The 22983-nt window shown below is 30.9% G+C and overlaps 1 protein-coding gene across 1 annotated transcript; it reads right to left on the bottom strand.

Moving 5' to 3' along the window:
• Positions 1-18459: 18459 nt before the first annotated feature.
• Positions 18460-19063, bottom strand: LOC145334711 (uncharacterized). The gene has a single exon (XM_080180294.1). The coding sequence runs from the start codon at positions 18931-18933 to the stop codon at positions 18670-18672; it is 264 nt and encodes an 87-aa protein (XP_080036420.1). The 5' UTR covers positions 18934-19063; the 3' UTR covers positions 18460-18669.
• Between the last annotated feature and the right edge of the window lie 3920 nt (positions 19064-22983).

Here is a 22983-nt window from a genome sequence, read left to right as displayed (position 1 = left end):
AACAACTTTTGGGACTTTAATGATTTTTAATTGGTTGGTTCATTAAGTTGAGTGTCCAAACGTTTTAACAACTGATTTAAATCTACAAAGGAGTAATTTTGTGTACGATCATTGGGGATGTAATTGTACAACAATTTATCAGCAATTGTCTTATCCCTTTAGATCCCTGTCATAAACTCATAATACCCAGGGAGACAAGGAGAGAACATTGCAGTTGATTAAGATATGTCATTTTCTAATCCTCTTTAAAAAGTAGTAAACTTTTTTTTGTCTGTACCAAAGGATCTCGCTAACCGCTGAACTGATATAGTTCTCCTTCACAGTGAAGCTTCCTAGAGGTCCTGAAATGGTTTTAGGCTATCTTATTTTTATAAATAAGTATGGGTATGGTTTATGGCTATTTTTCTACCCTTCCACATCTCTTTGATAGAGCCCCTAGTTGCTAGGGGCACAGCTGCTAAACTATAATACAAAGTAGAATAATGTTTGTCCGTCTGTCCGTCTGTCTGTCTGTCCGTCAGTCCCTTAAGATCTCGGTAACCACTGAACCGATTGGATTCTACTCTTCAGGGAATGTACCTACTGGTCCTGTGGTGGTTTTAGGCTATTTTCTTGGTGGGTGGAATACCCCTAACCCACCCCCAAAAACAAAAAAATCCACCACCCTTTTTTTTAAATTTGATACTGGGGCAGATCTAATTTTTTTTCCCCCGAAAATTTTGAAATTGGCAGCTGCAATTTTTTTTGACCCAGAAGCCGCTAGTATATTAATAAGATAATAAAGGCATAATATCAATATCCATGAATATCACAAACATAGATTAAGAAGAATATAAAGTCTATTGTCCTACATCTAAACCCCTGCTCTTAATACCAGACAAGAGACAAGGATATAACACCTGAATAAAATATTGGTCTCATATTTTTCTAAGAGTAGAAATGATCGTTATAAAATTTAATGTATTATATTCAAAATAGATATCTTTCACAGCATGATCTATTAATACGATAAGAAATATATGTAGCATTTTTTTTATGTTAATAGAATAACAGAGGAAAAACTGTCGTCAATTTAGGTTGTTAACATAGACATAATTTATCCACTAGAAGGAGATGGGGCAAAAGGAAAGGGTGGGGGTATCGTTATTTTAGACAGCTACAAATTTCACTTTATTAAAGTTCTTATTAATGATTAAATCCTTTTAATTAAGTTTTCTCATAAGAGCTTAGATTTTAATTAATTTCCAATAAATACATTTTTGAACTATAAAGATGAAGCTTAAACGGTAACGGAAAAGGCATAAGTATATATTAATCTTTTGATATTTAATTTCTGTAACTGCCGTAAACCATAAAAGTAGTATATCACATTTCAAAGTAACTTGAATGGTATTAAACTATTACAAAAGTACTAAAAGCATTAAAGTAAGGAAGGGTAGTGTTATATAATAACCCCCCCCCCCCCCCCCCCAGTTGGTTTCCATACGATATGTATAATACAAAATAACCCAAATAAAAGTAACTCAATATTTCAGTCTGTAGTTATGTACAAAAAGATCTCTTAAACGGTTAAAACGATCGTTCTATGATTTTTAGTACATAGCATTTTTTATGCTATATTTAGGAGGTAGGGGTAGGTCCCTTGGAGATATAGCTCCCAGTACAAAAATTATGGAATTTATGATATTTTTTGGGTGAACGGGTTTATTTTGTTTGTTTGTTTGTTTATTACTATGTTAGGTTAGGCTAAATCAGGCACTGGGTAACCCTGCAGGGGTTAGACATAGGAAAAAACTCCATCATGTGTATCATTAATTTGTTATAATAATTTTTGTTCAGTGCTCGATAGGCACTTTGAGGGAAAGAACCTATTATTTTCAATTTATTGCATTGTAATATAGACAGCTTTCCACGTATCTTAAACTGAAAAATTATAAGATTAAAAACAGTTTTGTGAGCCCGGAGGCCCATTCTAAAAACATTAGTAATAACCTTATATGGCTGAGACCCGGTTCCAATCCAGCGGATATTAATCGGTTTTGGAGCCATACAGGAAATAATCTTCCCGCCGTTTTGTATGAATGCTAGAGACACTTTATTTGTTATTTCTGGACCAAGCTTCAATAATAGAAAGCATCTTCAGAATTCATAAGTAGATTCAGACAGGGAGGGAGGTTACATTCGACTGTAAATCATAATGGTATTCAAAGTTTTATAATCACGTTATTTTATTCGTTTACTCCAAAACTTTATGTACTTTTATTGAGAATATAGAGGTAGGTTCCAAACTATTCGTGTCCTCTATTTTCAACCAATAATTTTAATCTACAGATTTTATTTATTACCGTAAGGGGATATACGTCAATTTATCGTCCAATGTCTTATCCCATTAGATCCCTGAGATTTATAAAATGGATACCAGGGATAAGAATACGGTTGACAAATCAATCCTTTTCCTTTGCTGGTGAATATTTGGAGTTAAAACAATAATTTTAGAAGAAACAAGGGCTAGCAAGGCAAAAAGAACATAGACAAATTTTCCCTGAATATGATTTTAATTATTGTTTTATGTCTGTTTATCCCTGTTGAGTTATTTTTTAACCCTGGGGGAAAACATGTCAAGAAAATAAAAACCGAAATCTTATTTTTAAATGTTTAAAACCATTTTGGAATTATGGAATTTAGAGGATTTTATTCTTAACATTTATAAAATAAACATTAATGAATTAAATGCTGTGTACTCCTTTTAACTCAATTAAATCAACTAAAGACGTTACCAATGACGTTACTGCTGCTATGTCCGGTGCACGATATGATTATTTAGAATAGACCCTAAACAGGCGCAACTCATTACCATGCACAGTTGGGATCAGGCAAAGATCGTGCAATTAAAGAGTTGGTTGTCTGATAGATGTTACTTAACCTAATATCCTGGTTGTTTGGATAGAAAAGGAGAGATTTGGCTTCCGTTATTCATTCTGGGTTGTTGGACCTGACGTTAGAGTGTCATGGACATAGTATAAATGTTAAAGAAATATTTTAACCTGTTTGTAAATGATCATGAAGAAACTACTTTAAAATTTACCACTTTGTTACCTGATACTTATTTTTAGTTAAATTTAATGTTTTTTAATATAAAATATTTTACATTAGATTATAACACTAACTCCACGGGGCATCCTTTCAGTTTCAGAAACCGAAAAAAATAGGGAAGGGGGTCAAAAATCTCATGAGGGTGTGAGGGGCGGAGGTTCCTACACAGGATATCCTCCCTCCCCTCAAAAAAGTTATTAACCTACCCTGGACCTATAAGAAGCTTCACTGTAAAGGAGAACAATATCAGTTCAGCGGTTCGCTACAGTCAGAAAAGCTTATTATATTATATAATAGGACAAAAAGGGTTGTAGGTTAATTTTTGATAAATTGTCTTCTCTACTCCTGATCAAAGCAATATCATAAAGCTTCTTTTCCAATAGGTATAATCTATTTTTCATTTTTTTTTTAATTTTAGAAATGATTAGTGATCATCAAAGCATAAGTATAATAATAAATTATTTATACCTATAGGTGTTCTCTGTACTTAATACTTGGATATATAATGATTATAACAGGTTAGGAGCAAGAAAACTTTAATCCATAGTCAAAAATATGTATAGCCAATTTGGTCAACTAGTAGTGCAGCAATCCGATGTAAACCGTTTTAAAGGCATTTTGGCCATCCAATAATATAGTTTTAATAAAAAGTAGACATAACGATATTCTAATAACAATATGACTACTTAAGGTGGTATAATAGTTTTTTTTTATCGCATCGCATTATAACAATTTTCCATTGATATTAAAATAAAAAAATTGTAAGATTAAAGTTTTATGATTTTTATGTCTTGGAAAATTGTCTGTAATACAATGTTATACATAATTTTTCTGTATGACTGAGAACCTTTTTCCAGTGGATATTAATCGATTACAAAGTCATACTTTTCAGACATAAGCTTCTCAACTTTTTTATTGGTACGTTGGCTCTAGCTAGCCTATAGAGTAGCTTCTCTATAGCTAATAAGGCATAAGATAATACACAAAGATCATGAAAGAAAAGGAATAGAAATATAATATAATAATAAGTAATAATGGTCAGGCCAGATAAACTTTACTTTTACATATTATTACACAAGTGTAATAATAAGGTTTTTGATGAAAAATAAAAATAAACTTTAGAACGTAGAAATTCTTATGAAATATTAAAAAAAATTATTTAAGTCTTGAAATGGAAAGCCAATTTTAGCCTTTGCAGACATTCGTATTAATTAAAGTATTAATTAAACTGACGGACATTTACATAGAGACAATGGATATTTTATTCAGGGAGGGAGGGGACATTGGACTCTTTATTACACCAGTCCCTAAAGCTTTATAATATCGTTTTCTTATTTGTTGACTCAGCAACTTTGGGGACTTTTAGAGAATTTTAATTGCTGTTTCATTTAGTTGAGTGTCCAAATGTTGCAACCACTAATTATATTCTATAGAAGGGGTAATTTTGTTTATTGACATCGGGGATTTACATCAATTTATCGACCATTATCCCTTTAGATCCCTGTATATTATTACTTGGATCTTACACCATATTTGCATGTTCTCTAATAAAGTGAAACACGCAGCTGGCTGAAATTAAGATTAATCCATTCCACCCTCTTTACCATATACCCTCCTCTCCTATTGGATTAAAAAACTGACCAATAAATGAGATCCATGTTAGCAAGCTAAATTGACGAAAAATTTCCCGTAAATTTACTTACATATTATTAAATTTAGTATGGGGTGATAGCAGAAATATAATATAATAATGATTTTCTGCCTTACCTACTTTCCATATAGTGCAGAGTTAACTTCAAGTGTATCATGTTAAGTATTTTCATTTTAAGACTTTAGATGAAGTAACTATCCAGAAAATAAAGGGAAAAATAAAGGTCAATAAATTGATGTAGATTCCCCAAGATCATATATAAAAATACACCTTCTGTAGATTACAAATAGTGGTTCAAACATTTAGACACTCAACTTAATGAACCAAATAATCAAAAGTCCCCAAAGTTGTTAAGCCCACGAATAAGAAAATGTTATTATAAAACTTTGGGGACTTGTGTAATATCAACTCAAATTAGAGTAAGAGGTACTCTAAAATCGTTGTGTTGTTTTTTCTTTAAAATACAATTTACAAACTGAAAAAAGCTAAAGTAATTTATTGCTTCTTTAACCCATTTATTTATCAACCTTTGTTACTGGATCTTTTTAGTAGCGAAGCTACTCTATAATTCGAAATGTCCGACCGTCCGTCTGTCTAAGACAGAGTGGGGGAAACGTTATTTTCTCGGCTCCTATTAAAGATAGACAGCTGAAATTTTTAGTGAAGATTCCCATGACATATGCGCATCTAATCTATATATTGTTTAGTCCATCTGTTTGTTAATTGGGGTGCTAGATCGATTCCTAGATTTTTTGTTTTTGTAATTTTCTCGACTCCTTTTCAAGTCAGACAACTGAAATTTTCAGGATTTAAGTAAATTTGCATCCTACATGTTTTTACTAAGTTTTATTAAGATTTGTATATTTATTGGGGTGCTAGATCGATTCCTAGTTTTTTCAAGTTTTCATGATTTTTCTCAACTCCTGTTCAAGATAAACTCCTGGAATTTTTAGAAATTAATTAAGTCAATATTTTACGCATTACTATAAAGTTTTTTCAAAAAATGATAATTGGTTGAGGTGATAGATCGATTCCTAGTTTTTCAAGTTTTCCTGATTTTTTCGACTCCTGTTCAAGATAAACAGCTGGAATGTTTAGGGATTAATTAAGTCAACATTATACAATATACATATTTTCACCAAGTTTGATAAAGACTTGCTATTTGTTGGGGTGCTAGATAGATTCCTAGATTTTACGTTTTTATTATTAGCTTAATGCTTCAAAAGATATTATACATTTTAAAAGGTTTCGTGATTTATTTCATTTATGTCTTTTTACCATACTCAAAAGATTATTTTTTCCTGATGCCTATCAATAAATTTTGAGCTTCGCTACTTATGGATGTTGTCATCCTTGTTTTACTTAAATTAATATTTTTTTGTACTAGAAATACAATTTTTTCAGAGCATGTTCATTTTTAGATAAATGCTATCGTGACATTTTTTGACAGCTTATTTTCAGCTGTTTTCGGGGCATGGCTATAGTGGTATTAACGACATTTTTTATTTACCCTTCAAATATTATTTTAGATTAGATTAGTTTCGCTTTTTTGACTAAACCTTTTTCCTTGATTTGACACGACAGACGAATACCAGGGTTTTAAAGGGAAAAGACAATATTCGTTAGCTTATTGTACACTCCAATGATAATACACAAAATTACCAAAATTACACTTTTCCTTAGATTACAATTAGTGGTTGAAATGTTTTGAAATTCAACTTAATAAACAAACCAATCAAAAATCAATAAAAGTCCACAAAGTTGATTAGCCAACGAATAAAAGTGTTATTATAAAATTTCGGGGACTAGTGTAATAAGAAGCCCTGAACGATTACAAAGTATGATATAATTTCTTAGGAAATGGAGAGTTTTATACATCTGATGCCCAGAGAGGGTGGAAATATAATGAGGAAGTACATGCGTCTTATTCCATCATTTGGCCAGATACATTCACATAATATAACACAAAATAACATAATTAGCTAAAACAAGAGAAAAAAGAAAGTATTCTTTAATAGACAAACCAGAACAAATTGAGCTTATTCACAGCCTGACTTATTTTTGCTATTTTAATTATGCATTTTAAAAACAAATTTAAGCTTTTATTTTTGGCTTTTTGGAAGCGTCTAGGCTTTAAGGGAAGTAAGTTTAAAGTGAAGCTTAGGAAAGTAGCCTAACACCGCCCCAAAATATTTATGAACCGTACAAAAAATTCGTACTTACAGTTTCCGAGATCTTAAGATTCATACAAAAACTTAGAATATGGATATATTTAGTGAAATTTCTACTCATACTCTGCACTGGATTTCACATTAATTAGATATTTTATTTATCCTTTATAAATATTTCTTCGTTTCTCTTATGTTACTCAAGTTTTATTTGCAGTTTTCAATAAACATCTCATTTGTAATTATTAATACTAGTATAATATAACCTAGAGAACAGTCATACAGTGAAAGGACAATGTACAAGAAATTAATTTCTCGTATTCATCTGGTAAATAAGAACCGGTTCTCATCCATACGAAAAAACTATGTCTAGCATCGTATTATATCCAGCTTTCTACAAATATAAAAATGTACAATTAAAAGATTAAAACCAGTTTTTAGCCGGTGCCTTCGGCACCTCGGGGCTAAAAAACTAGTTTTAATCTTTTAATTGTACATTCTATATCCGCGGAAAGCAGTTTATAATACGTTGCGAGAAATAACTATTTTCTCACACAAAATTACCCCTTCAGTATTATACAATTAGTGGTTGAAACGTTTGAACACTCAAGTTATCAAAATTCAATAAAAGTCAGCAAAGTTAACCAATGAATAAAAAACATTATTATAAAACTTTGGGGACTAGAGTAATAAACAGCCCAATGTCCCCTCCCTCCCCTTCTTTCTGTATATTGGGTGTTGTGTTGGCCCTTAAGAGTTTTAATATGCAATAACAAATAAAATAATAGAAATAAGAATATTTATGATATATAAGCTAAGAAAATATTTTGTTCAAATATCATTTACATTTATTCTTTGGTATATTAGATAAATTATACATGGAGATAACTTATAAAAAGCAATTATTTTTAAGCAATTCTAGCTTAACAAAACTAGATAATAAAAGACAATCAAAAAGATGATGAAAAAGTAACAAACGGCACTGACTAAAAGATGCAAAGAACCGCCATTTTAGTATCTTATTCCTAAAGATTAAGACGGTTGACGACTAAGATCAGTTAAAAGCTTCACTGAAAAATTAATAGATTTTTATGAATTACATTAAAGAAAGTATTTTTCCATGTTAATGTTATTTCTTGTATTGAAAGAATATTTGGTCAATTCCCATATTTTACTATTGGATAAAACTACTATAGTCCCCTCCTTTTTATTTAAAGACAAGGACGAAAATGTTAATAAGATCGAAATAAGGTAACAAGTAAGGAATAGAATATACTATTATACACTGAAAGTTTTGCAAAGCCTATTCAGAAAGTATGACAAAGCTTTTTATGTTCATAGTTGACTTTTATTAAAACAGTAATAAACAAAAATGAAAGTAAATAAGTCGCAAAAATTCTTTTGTACCTTGTTGTAAGAGGAATCAGTTTTCCAAAAATCTTGTCAATAGGATAATTATAACACAAAAGTTAAAAATCAACATGGACGTACGGACAAACTGATGACAATTATAGAATTGCTGGGCTCTCTAAATATTACCTAACTACCATAGGAATCACCATGCTACGTTTGAAATCGATGGGACAATTCTAACGATTAGAGGTATCTATTAATGACGTAGGTACGGACAGACGGTCGCACCGACCTTTATTATAGAAAAGCTTCGCTTTTGTTCTTTAAGTAGGATATAGGTGGTTGAAATTGGTCCTCTCGGAAAATAGAAGAGTTTCTTGAATATTTTTGTGTTGCAAATAAAAAGAAAATTTAAATAATTTATCTTCCCTCAAAATTTTATATGAAAATTTGGCCAAAATGTAATTTTATTTTATTCAAAAAAAAAGGAAAAACTAAGTTTAGAAATATATTTCTTTTGTTCATTCGAATCCGGTGGAAAAACAAAAAAATGAAAAAACTATGTCTGGCATCGTATTATACCCAGTTTTCTACGAATATAAAATTGTACAATCATCTTATAATTGTATATTTTATATCCGTGGAAAGCTGTTTATAATACGATGCGAGAAATTACTATTTGATTTATAAAGAACGAAATTGATAGTTATCATAATTTTCATAACCCGCGACCGTGGCTCAACACGTACCACATCCGCTCGTCGTTGGGGAGGTCATAGGTTTGAATCTCAGCATAACATCACGTCATAATTAAAGACGTTAAAATGGTTCCTACTGCTTCTATGTCAGGTGTGTGACATAAATAGATAGAGTATGGGGAAATCCTTGGCCCAGAACTGGCACTACTCATTACCATGCACAGTTAGGACTTCTATTACAAAGATCGTGCAATCAAATTGTTAGTTCTATGATGGGCGAACGGACGCTTTACACTGCAATCATAAGCGATCCTAAGCGGAGTATGTTTCAAGGTGCGTGGAGACGTCTTGAACCCGAAGAGACACCAAGCCCCCTAGAGTCATCATCATCCATAAACAGCCCAATATATTCACCCTCTACAGGGCGAATGGTCGCTTTACACTGCAATTAAAACTCGGAATATGTGTCAAGGTGCGTGGAAAGGTCTAGAACCGGAAAAGACGCCAAGCCCCCTGGAGATCATAATTATAATTTTCATAAAGAAATGCTTTGTATTGATCTGATTATTGGAAGTTGATTAATAAGTATGATTTGAAATATACAGACGGAATGGCCTTAATTGTTGAAAGCTTTTGTAAAATAATAAGTAGAAAGGGTTATTTGAAATATAATATCTAATCTTACTTTGTAACTTATCTTATGAAATTCGATAACTGAAAATTGACATTTGCTTCAATAGAAGCCATAAAGTTCAATTTTTTCTAGTTTTTAACACAATAGTGGCAGTGCCATTAGCATCTGCCTTCAAGGGTAAAAAGATGACAGAAAAACCATACTAGGACCTATGTTAATCTTTCCTAAAAAGGAAAACTCATTCAGTTTAGTAATAATTTAAATCTTCAGCTTCAGACAAACAAAAAACCTTACTACTTTATATAATAGGATAGCCCGTTACATTACGCATTTCTTTTAAAATATTTCTTATTAATTTGTAAACAATATCATTTCCATAACAACTCAAAAACAGGTTTAGAGACTGCTAAATCAAAGCTGATGGTGGACGCAGCTGAGTTTGGATATTTTTCTAGCTCCCAGCAAGATATTTCGCCATAGAGTCGCCTTCGAGCTCGTGCAATTTATGAACCGATTCCTATGCTACCTCGAATCCCATTCGCCATGAATTAACACCTAATATTTTGGCGATAAACGTTGGAAAATCGGCCTTTCAAGCAAAAGCAAGCATGCGAGTTCGCCATCGATATTGTAGCAGAGTAGAATAAATTAAAAGAGCGAGCGCGCGCGTTCCAGAGAGAGATCATAACATTCACAACTTAATTTAATAAGGAATAAGTTATATATATATCTCACACACTTTTTTAATTTATGCTACTCTGCTACGATATCGATCGCGAACTCGCATGCTACCTTTTGCTTGAAAGGCCGATTTTCCAATGTGTATCGCCAAAAATTAGGTGGTAATTCTTGCTACCTTTTTTTTTAAAGTTTCGCTGGATAGGCTGCTCAGCTTCCTCACTACAAAAAAAAGAAATATTGGACAGACAAATAATATTGAAATAAGTCAAGATGTTGTCACATAAAACATATTCAAACACATATGGCAAAATAAAAATATGATTTATTCTAAATTTGGTAGTGTGGCTGCTATATAAATAAGATATAGCCCCTACAGACCTCTTTTTCAAATTTTTTGTTTTAAAAAAGAAAAAAGTAAAGAAAAATTTTTGTTTGGGGGGGGGGGGTATTTTTCTAGTGGCAATTTCTTTAGGAAAGATGTTGGTATTCTCCCCCCCCCCCCCCAAATAGTTACAAACCTTACCAGGACCAATGATAATCTACATTGTAAAGAAGAGCAATATCGGTTCCGCGGTAAGCAAGATCCTTTGGTACAGACAAACAAACACACAGAGATTCTGTTAATGTATCAAAAGGTTTTTGTGATTTTGTTTTGTATATATCTGTCTTTTGATGGTGATTTATTCTTGAGTTTGGCAACAATGCAATGTTATCATACTTGTTCATTATGATTATAAAAAGCTTGCTAGACAGGGATCTAAATGGAAAATGGCTGATAAATTGATGTACATCCACAATTTTTATACATAGAATATATAGATTATTATTACCTCCCTTCCTTTTTCAAAGACCTTTTTCGTCTGCTTCTAAATTATTTTCTGCTACTTGGCGGTGTTAATATAAGCGACACCATTGGTTGATTTTCAATGACCAAATAGAAAGGTTGCACAAGGCGGTTGCGATGGGGAGATACAGTTATTTAACCCTTTCTCCCTCCAGTGTTTTACTCTAATCATAGAATTACCCCTTCCGTAGATTAAAATTAGTGGTTAAAGCGTTTGAAATATTCAACTAAATGAGCCAACCAATCAAAATTTAGGAAAGCGGCAAATTTTTAGAAAACGAATAATAAAATGTTATTATGAAACTTTCGGAACTAGTGCAATAAACACCACTCTCTCTCTCTATCTCTCTCTGCTTGCTAGTAAATTGATTTTTTAGAATTATGGGCAGTTTGACTTCTACAAATCATTTGATGAAATAAACAAACATAATATGTAAATGTAATATAGACATTGTTTGTGTTTGTCTGTGCAAATAATTTTTTAAAAATATTTATATATTCAAGATAGATAAGTATAAAAATGAAATGAAGATTGTATGATAGATAGAAAGATGGAGTAAATTTGATTTTTTTATACAAAATAAGGTACTATTTCTTTGTGTTTTTTTAATGTTTTCACTAAACTGAAAAAAAATTATTTTGTAGGAATTTTTTTTATAGATTTATTAAAAGGAATAATATCAAGTGTAACAGGAAACAGTAAAAGTAACAGGATGTGTGTTTCGCTGGCTGGCCACTTTACGGATGGTATTGTTCTGCTTTACAGTGAAGCTTCCTGTAGGTCTAGGGAAGTTTTATAACTATTTTAGGAGATAAACTCCAACCTCACAAGAGAAATCGTTCCTAATAAATACTTTCACAAAACATTTTGTACTTTTTTTTCTTAAAAGTAAAACTACTAAAATTGAAATTTTAGGGTTGACTTACCCCACTCCCCACTCCACAAATGTCCCAACGAATCCGCTATTACAGAATAATATAAGAACTTCTCTTGGAAAGTTGATAGTTTTGTTTCTAAACTATTTGGTAATAATGTCACGGAACATTTTGACATTACAAAACTTTTACAAATTTTAATAAAACTAAGTTTTTGCTTTTGTAAAATGCAGTTTAGATTACAAAATTAACATTTACTTTAAGAATATACTAGCAGCCGTGCCCCTAGCATCTTGTGCTTCTGTATTGAAAGGGGCAAGGAAGGGTAGAAAATGAACTTAAACCATCCCAAGAGTTAAATATAAAAACGAAATATCCTAAAACCATCTTTATTTTAATGTGAAGCTTCCCTTAAATGGAGAACTCAAATGGTTCAGTAGTTATCAAAATCTTAAGCTACAGATAAAAATTACTGCTTTTTATAATAGGAAAAGCAGGAGGATAGTAAGAAGTCTCTGTGTCTGTCTGTCTAAGTTAAAATATTTTATAAACAAAATAACTGATAGACCGGACCATTTTTGTGATTCATTTAAAGATCATTCTTAATCATAAATTTTTTTATATTTGGAAGGCGAAAAAATCAGTCATGAAATGAAAAATACCCTCCTCTCCCACTTATTTTTTTATTCTAAAAAATGAACAAAAAAGGTTTGGGAGGGGCGAAGCCACTAAATGTAGTTAGTATAAATTACAAGTATAATTGTGTATATAAGTGAGCCTTTCAGTACTAAAAGCTTTTTCATGTCTATCAATTATTATCAAAAATATTTCTCATATTTACACTTATTATGTATTAAATATGTTTAATATTTCATAGCATTATAATGTTTTTTTTGGTGCAAATCTACTCTACTGCAGTCTTTTCTATACGTCAAAAGGACTTATTTAGGAAAGACGGTTGAGATTTTGTGTAAAGATTTCTCTAACCAAAAAGCAACCAGTCTACGCCTAGTAATAATTTAAGTAGATTGGCTGCTAATTTGAGATAAACAGCCGAAATTATTTGTGATTTATCTGGACAATGAACATCCTAATTTTTTTTCTCGTTATCTCGAAATTATATAGGGTACATAAGACTGAGACATATAATTTGCTCAGCTCTTATTTGAGATAATCAGCTGTTTATTCAAAAGCGTCAAGATGAGAACTAATTATTATTTTCATTTTCGCTACTTATGTAAGTTGTCTTCCGTGTAATACAATAATGAATCATGATACCTAATCATGATACTGAAAGGGTAAAGTTGATAAAAACTAAAAAGATCATGTTGTCATATAAATATGTAAGTGCTTTATGTAGACTATGATGGACTTGATTCAAAGTTTTCATAGATATATATGGCAAAAATGCATTATACATGATTCATTAAAACGTATGTTATCCAGTATATCCAGAATATAAACAAAGCAAAGTAATACGTAGAGAAGATGATCATAAATCGGAGGAATCGTCTATATAAAGCATAAAAGCTACCGACTTCTTTATCTAAATTTAAACAACTCTAGAAACTAAATTTCTAATGCAAATAACCACAATACCTTTAAAGTGAAAAAAACTGAAATCAAAAAATCAAAAAAAGTTACTTGCATTTTCATCTATAGGCAAATAATTCCTTGGAACAACGAGAAATTTTATTTTGATATCAAAAGTTTAAAAAGTTATTAAGAATCACGAAACTTCGTACTGGTTATTTATGGATAAAGATATTCCTGTTTTTATTAAAATAACTATCCAAGTTTACAGGGCACGTGACAAAATTATTTATACTGTGAAATGGTTTCCTCAAAAGTGCCATAGCTTTCAGTTTTTCATAATTGCAAAAAGAGCTAGTTGCATACTTTTGAGTGAAATTTCTGGAAAAAAGAAATTATTAAAAGTAAAAGTATGTTTGCTTGTCTTTCTGTATCGAAGGATCTCGATAAACAATTGACCAATATGGTTCTCCTTTACAATGAAGATACTCTTTTGTCCAGGAAAGGTTTATGAATATTTTGAGAGACGGTAGGGTACCCCCCTCTCCCCCCCCCCAAATTTTTTTTTTAATAAATTGAAAGAGATGGTTGCCTTAACCTTCCACCTCCATCACGGCCTCATACAACAAGTAAAGTAGAATTCAGACTAAATATATGATGTCTTCATGCGGATGTGATGGCACAAAAATATTTATAAATATCCATCTTGTGTCTAAATTTAGGCTGTGAAAACAAAACAGCATAAAAATTACATTAAACTAATATTTTTCGTATGTAAAATTGTTTGAATTTTTGTACGTGAAAAAAGTCAATCAAAAAAACTCATTTTTATGACGTCATATGCTGATTTTTTGAGCGACTTTCTTCACGTTCGAATTTCATATTTTGATCATATGTTCAGGATCCACGGAAAAAGTTTACGATTTGTTAGCTATAAGACTTTAATAAGTGAAACATTGAATTTGAAGAAATAATTGAATATCCTTCTCTATGAAATAGTAAGGGTTTTGTATTGGTTCGTTAAGAACTCGCTAACTATATTTATATTGAGTGGGTATTTTTCATCCATCTCCCTCCACTTTCGAATGCAAATCTTCTAGTTACTCGATGTTTCGACATAAAGAGTATTACCTCAATGAGACTAGTAAACATTTTAACCGCAGTTGCCATTTTTTGCAGTATGGCATCGAAACCTATTAATATCCACTCGATAAGAACCTGTTCTCAGCCATACTGAACATCACGTATTGCATCGTATTACAGAAAAAACAAATCATAAATGTAATACCAGTTTTGTCTCATTTACTTTTAAAAAAATACATTTATTTTATCAACCATACTCTTTTTATAATGCAATCTTAATGTGCAGAGTCAGACAGACCAACATGTTTGAATTCTAGAGTAACTCCTCTAGAAATTGTTTCACTTTACCATGGTGAACACAAAATTTATTACTTTTACTTTTTCCATTTATCTTATGCTAGGTATAGTCATGGAAATAGTGATCAGTCAGTTTGGTAAAAAAAACAGAGACTGGTTGTAATAAATAAAAAAAAATCCATTATACATATATAATCCTATTATATAGAGTAGTAAGGTTAATTTGTCTTAAGCTTAAAATCTCAATAACTACTGAACTGATTTGGTTTTCTATTTCAAAAAACCTTCACATAGGTCCTGAAGTGGTTTTAGGCCATTTTATTTTCAGATTTAAGTCTTAGGTTAGTTTCAAACTATTTTTCTATTCCCTCTCTACCCCTTCTAATAAGATCCCCTTATATGTTAGGGGCACCACCGCTAGTAAGATAAGATAAAAAATATTTTATTTGATTTTATAATACGGAATAAGATTTTTAATAGTTATTTCTTTCGTCGTATTATAAACGTCTTTTCGCGGATATAGGGGGCAACACTTTGTAGTAAATGCGGCCTTTTAATCTCCCCCTCCCCCCCTGTATATCATTTAGATTTATTTCGTTTTTTTTATTTTGTCGGTTGCTGTGTAATGCTCCTCATTTTACGTAAAATTTTGTTATATTTTCCTGTACCTTTATACATGATCAGGATGAATAATAGAAAAAAAGGGTTGGTAGAATGTATGTAGAAAATACGTGGACTGGATATTATGACAGGGGTAAAGTTGTCGTTAATTTAGCTTACTATTTCCCCTATCATTTATTGGTCAGTTTTTTTATCTAGTAGAAGGAGAGGGGATGGGGTAAGGGTGTTAGGGATATTGTTAGTATAGCCCGCTTCAAGGTCCACTTTATTGGAGAACATAAAAATCTGTTGTAATATCCACGTAATAATAAATCCATTTTTGGTAGACATGTTAAAATAAATAAATTTCTTGAATCAATAATAATGGGAACGAAATCAAATCATTTAAACAGAAAAAAAACAAATTAAGAAATTTTTCTAAGACAATCTGATAAAAATTTACTGAATATAAAAAAAACATATGCTATCAATAAATTAAAATATAATTTAGAACATTACTTAAAACCTAAATTATTTTTCCTGTAATTTTGATTATAAATTAATTACTAGTCAAAAACATACTAGCGTATCGTTAGTCTTATTTATAATGTATAATACAAAATAGTACGATGTCTGTCTGTCTGTCTATCTGTCTTTCTGTCTGTCTGTCCGTCTGTCTGTCTGTCTGAAGCTTAAGATCTCAGTAACCACTGAACCGATCGGGCTCTACTCTTCAGGGAATATACCTACTGGTCAAAAAAAATGTAAAATCCCCCCCCAAAATTTTTTTTTTATTTTTTTAAAAATCTAAATAACATAAAAAAAAGGTTGATTAAACCTCTTGGGGCAAAGCCCCTAGAGGCTAGGGGCGAAGCCGCTAATAATGTAAAGTAGCTAAATAATTGGTGATATCTTTACAAACTATAGAGTAGCCGCACTCAGGGATGGAGGAGACATTGGACTGTAAATTACGCTGGAACTAAAAGGTTTATAACCGCATATCTTTATACTAAAAAACTTTGGCTTCTGTAAATTAATTTTGATTGGTTTTCAAACTTTTCAACTAAAAATTTAATCTAAAGAAGGGGTAATTTTATGTATCATCTTCGGGGATGTTTATAAATTTTTCATCTATTGTCTTATCCCTTGACAACCCTGTACTGCGCTAATTTACAAGGAGAATAGATATGGGGAGGAGGAGTATAATACCAGACAACAAAAATAGGCGGAGATTCAAATATAATTTAATACAGGTTAAAGTTACAAATTCTATATTTTAAATATATATTATATTTAACAAGTATAATGTCGATTCAAACTTACGGAGCTTAACCTTAAAAGTATAATACAAATACTTAGAATAGAAGAGGTTCTAAGCCATACTGAACAATTTTGTATATTATCGTATTATATACAATTTTCTAAGAATACAAATCTTAAACTAAAACCAGTTTTGTAAGCCCAGGCCTTGGGATACTCGGGTCTTATGAACTGTAAAACTTACAATTTTCTATTTTAATAAACGCAGAAAGTTGTCTATAATACGATGCGATATATAACAAGGGAAGCAGTGAATATTATATTTGACGAATAGCGTTGCAGACTGACGGACGTATGATACGAATTAAATAATAAAATAATAAACAAGACCGATTCCGGCCATAACACTCAAAGATACAATGAAACAAAATACAAATATAATAGATATTTATAGCATCGTATTATAGACAGCTTTCTGCGGATATTAAAATAAAAACTTATAATATCAAAACCAATTTTATTTACCCCGAGGAGACGATAGGTCTAACAGAACTGGTATTAATTTTATTATTCATGAAAAATTGTCTGTAATGAGTTACTAGACATGATTTTTCAGTATGGCGAAGAACCGGTTCTAATCCAGCGGATATTAATCGGTTTTGAAAGAATAAAAGAAATGATTATTCTGTATTTTAAAATACAATATTCTCCTATCTCCTATTCCCTAATGAATGAACGAATTGACCAATAAAAACAGTTAGTATTAGCCAACTAAATTGACGACAAATTTTCCCCTGTAAATATTATCACGTATATCCTATGTCCATTGAAATATTACAAACCTTTGATTTAACCCTAACTTTGTAAAGATTAAACTATCAAAGAAATGGAAACTTTATGATAATTTAAATCATATTTTCTCAAAATCATACAACTACTGATTCAATTTATCATTTCTGAAGCGAAGATTTCGCCACTTAAGGTGTGTCCGTCCGTTAAACCATTGGGAATGGTTAAAGGATTTATCATTTGCAAATTGCAAATTGTGTTAAGAATAAAATTATATTTAATATTTTTGTCAATACAACTTCTCTTTGATGTAAATTGAAAATAATTTTAGAAATTTTAATAGTAGCATAGATAATCTACATAGAACTAGAAATGTCGTAAAAACTGCACTGAAAAGCTTATTAATATCGTACTCTAAACTAACAACTTTCAAACTATTAAGGCCGGGAACATGAAGGCGACGCTCAAAAAAATTATGTAACCGACATTACGGAAATACAGAATTTTTATACAGACACATACTTCCAAGAACACTTTAATTATTACTAGCGGCTACACTCCCTAGAAGCTTCTAGGGGCAATTAATGCGAGAGATACCCTTTCCAAAATTTGTTAAAAACCTTTCCTGGACCTATAAGAAGCTTCATTGTAAAGGAGAATCATATTGGATCAGCGGTTAGCGAGATCCTTCGCTACAGACAAAAACAGCTTACTACTTTATATAATAGGATAGAGTTGCTACGTTTTAATACTCACATAATCGACTGAAATAAAAATCATTAAATTCTAAATAAAGTGCATAAATAATGATTTATTTTATGAGCTATACGTTATGGACGGAACTACCCGAATAAATGAAAAGCTTAGCTTATAGAGCAATACAAATAACAAACACTAAATTCAAATTTTTAACATTATTTATTGTCAAATTAATAATTACAAATTAGTTGAATTGTTAATAAATAGAAATTTCAAGAATCTACATATAATAAAGTCTAAACATAAATGCTTGTAAATTTCATGGAGGTAAATTGAAGAGAAAATTCTACCGGGTTTGGCTAATGTAGTCAATTATCTAGTTTCAGCGTCAGAAAATCCACGAAATTATTCTAGGACAGATGGGCTTTCAGGTACTTTGCCATGCCGAAGGCCTTGATCTTCTCCTTGCCAAAGACGGGGGCCATCTTGGCGTCCGGGGTGAACCACTGCTTGTTGGCGGGGTCCTGCAGGTTGTTGGCCTTCAGATAGGCCCACAGCCTCTTCACAATCTCTGATCTGGCAAGCTTCTCGTCCTTCTTGGCGCTGACAATGGCGGCCAACTCTGGGGACAGGGTCATGGGCTTGGTCAGACCATTGGGCTTCTTTTCTGCCATGTTTGAATAGTTTGATATCAGGTACTAGTTAGCAAGATACTGAAATACTTTGGTAGATTCAGACTTTTTATAGGGGTTGTTTCATCTAGTTTAATCTGTAAATGCCCCTTCTCTCCTTCTTTAGTACTTGTTTCTTTACCCCCCATCCCCTCCCCATAATAGTAAACCTTTTATGAATTGAAAAATCCCGCCATTTTTAACTACTCCCCCCCCCCCCCCCCTCAATTTGTAAATAAGATTTCTTAACCTGTTTTAATTAGTGTAAGATGCTACTACCCCTTCCCACATTTTTATAGGGTAGTAAGCTGATACGGTCACTTTACATGTTGGTTATAAAGATAAATAAATAGTCTAAATAACAGTACATTTTAGCCCAATAAAATTATGTTATTCTATTTTCTTATACCACTTTTTCAATAACTAACTTTAACTAGAATAAGACAAGAAATTTAAACCGCCAAAATTATTAACCTTATTTATTACTTTTAGAACGAAATTTTTACTTTCTTCAGATGAAATAATAGTATTTTTAATTATTTATATTTTACATTTGTTTTTATAAAATCTAAAACTTTATACATTATATAAATAAAACTTTTTCTATTTGTAAAACAAAAATTCCAGGGATTAAAAATATAATGATCATATGAAAAGGCTAAATTTTAAATCAATAAAACAATTTAATGACGTCCATTTCAGTAAAATCTATATTTTAAAATTTTACGTCACATGGAAATTTAAAATTTAACATCTGGACCTATGAGTAATCTTCACAGCAAAGTAGAACAATATCGGTCCCCCAGTTAGCGAGATCCTTCGGAACAAACACAAAGACAGACAGACAGGCAGAGACACAAACAGGCATCGTGTTACTTTTATATAAGGATAACTAAATGGAAACAATAATTTCATGTACAAATTTCAATAATTTTGAAGCACAGTTATGGTGCTTTCACTTAAAGTGCCGTTTGAGCAATGTGGGGCCTATTCCTGCAGTGTCCTAACTTTACTTGGTCATTCTTAAAATTAAATTTTTTTTGACCCTATGGACCTAATCAAATATCATATTAAAAGGAGTTCTGAAACGCTTGTTCTTAACGATGAAGTTTTTTATGAGAAGTTTATGTATGGAAGCAAAAAGGCTTCGCTTTTGGAATATTGTCTTCCTTCTCTGATCTTAATTAAATTTTATGATTAAATCCCTTTCTAATTTAATGTATAAATCTGGACTGGAATAGTAAAAGTAGGAGGAGCTTTGCTCCAATATATTAATCATTAATCCGGTTGTAAGTAATTTTTTCATAAAAAAAACTTCACAATAACAGCCAAAAAGGGGTTGGAATCGTACTGTTATGCTATGATATCACACAGCCTAAGTATCTGCATTTAATCTATATAAATCACCATCCCCTTTCTTAAATATTTCTTGTCTTTTTGCTCTGCCTTTTTGCATGGGTGTTTATTGAAAATTACAAAAATCTATTAATTTTTCTGTTAAGTCTCTGTGTTTTTATTAAATAATAACTATACTTTATCGCTGTATTTTTATTTATTCATTTTAGGAAAGTATCAAGATGTAAGGATCTCGTTAACCGCAGGAAGATATGGTTCTCCCTTTAAGTAAAGCCTCTTATAGGTCCAGGGAAGGTATTTAATTATTTGGGGAAGGGTACATTCCACGTCTCGAGAAAAAAGTCCCCTCCCCACCCATTAAAAAATATTTAATTTTAAGTTAAAGGTTAGGGTCAACCCCCACCCTTCTTCCCTCAACTAGTTCTAAAGGGCCCTAGCCCTAGCTGCTGGTAACATTTTATAACAGTACTTTAGATTGTTAAAGATTAAGATTCTCGTATAAATGGACAATAAATTTTCTCATTTTATACATATGTTTCATTGTATTTACACCCAGAGGTTCTTTACCCTTTATTACACCTTTCTTCGTCTCAAAGTATCAAATTTTAAAACAATACTTTAAGATGTTTCAAGGATAAAGACAATTATGTAGATAAACATATAATAGGTTAGGTTATATTGGGTACAGGGTAACCACACAGGGTTAGGGCCCCGCGCAGAAGTTAAGAAAAATAACCTCCCCTAACTTATTTTAAATTTATTTATCAAATAAGGGTAATGGGTTTTAGCGATTTCACCCAAAAATAAAATAAGACTGGATATTTGAATAAATAGACAATGATACCAAATTATTTTATATTTTAACCTACAACCTTTCTTTAGATTTTTAAATTAATCTTTTATGCTTGTAAATAATAATCTACATATATAACGATTTATTTTTTGGTAGTTTTCCTTTTATCCTTATAAACTTAATTTTTTTCAGATTAAAAGTATTTTTCCTTTTATATGCCTTACCCTACCCTTAACTTCATGTCTTGACTTAAGGTGAAAATTCTTTTTAAAACTTATGTTCATATAAACAAATTTAAAAATTAGATAAACTTTTTTCAGTATGGCTTCGAAACCGATTTGTATACGCTTGATTAGAACCGGTTCTCAGCAATACTGAATAATTATGTATAACATCGTAATACAGACAATTTTCTACGAATAATAAAATAAAAATAATACCTGTTTTGTTAGTCCGGGACAAAACTGATTTTAATATCCACTGAAAGCTGTTTATAATATAATGCGATAAATAAAAAATATCTCTCTTTAAAAACTCTACATGAAGATCGAAAATGAGCCTAAAACCATCCCAAGACTTAAATCTTAAAATGAAATAGCCTAAAACCACTCTGGAACCTATGTGAAGCTTCCCTAAATAGGAGAACTCAATTGGCTCAGTAGTCAAATAAATCTTTAGCTTCAATAAAGAAAACCTTATTACTTAAAATATTAAGATGTAAATAGCAGTATTATAGCAACACTTCTAAGAGTTCTATTATTTATATATAAGCAGATGTGAAAAGAAGTTGTATCAACTTTTTTGCTTTTTATTTAAGATAGCTAGCCGGTCCTTTCAGTAAGTAGTAGATGTAAAATTTTTCATAGAATTCAGATATGCAATCGGTTTTTTTGTAGACCTCTTATTTTTTAAGTAATTTAAGTTTTTTAAAAAAATAATTAAGTCGGTTTTAAGGTACTAAAACGCAACAAAATAAATGAAGAAAATAGCCAGTATAAACAAAAATAGTAAGATCTTTAATTTGACACCTTACTTTTAAAATTCTGTTGAGTAATTGTTGAAAAAATCTATTTTTTTAACCTCGGTTTAATCAAAACATTAAACCTAAATATTTTCTCATACAGACATAAAAAATATGGGTTCATATATACCATTAGAATGAGAAAAATAATATGAATCCATTGTAAGCAAAATTGAAAAAGTTTAAAAAAATTGTAATAAAAAATAGAAAAAATAAAAAAGTTATTTTAAGAATTGTAACTACTAAACTAGCCAATCACAAATCGCAAAAATTGACAAATCGGGAAGCTTAATCTATAAAATTAACCTATAGAATTGCCAGAAAAAAAGGAGAACGTTCATACAATGTATACAATAGATACTACAATAAATATAGTGATATTAAAGAACATGTAAAGAATGAAAAATTATGAACAAATATGCATCAGTCTGTTTATAAACTTCAAAACAATGCAGTTAAAAATACATTATTGTTTCTTGTGTTTAAAAAATATCTGCTACATTGCATTGTCTTTTGTTTAGGTTTTGTTCAGGTTTGGTTCAAGCTAACCCTTTAAAGCCGAAAATTATGATTCTTAAAATAAACTTATTTTTTTTATTATAGTTTTATAAAACTTTTTCAATTTTGCTTAGAATAGATTCGTAATATTTTTCTGATTCTAAAGGTATACATGAACACATGTTTTTTATGTCTGTTTGAGAAAATATTTAGGTCTAAAGTTTTTATTAAACCGAGGTTAAAAAAATAGATTTTTTCAATAATTACTCAACAGAATTTTAAAAGTAAGGTGTCAAATTAAAGATCTTACTATTTTTGTTCATACTGGCCATTTTCTTCTTTTATTTTGTTGCGTTTTAGTACCTTAAAACCGACTTAATTATTT

This window comes from Acartia tonsa, chromosome 12 (assembly GCF_053477335.1).
Source record: "Acartia tonsa isolate MP-2025a chromosome 12, ASM5347733v1, whole genome shotgun sequence".
Lineage (NCBI taxonomy): Eukaryota > Metazoa > Arthropoda > Copepoda > Calanoida > Acartiidae > Acartia > Acartia tonsa.
This window is presented reverse-complemented; position numbering and strand designations above follow the sequence as displayed.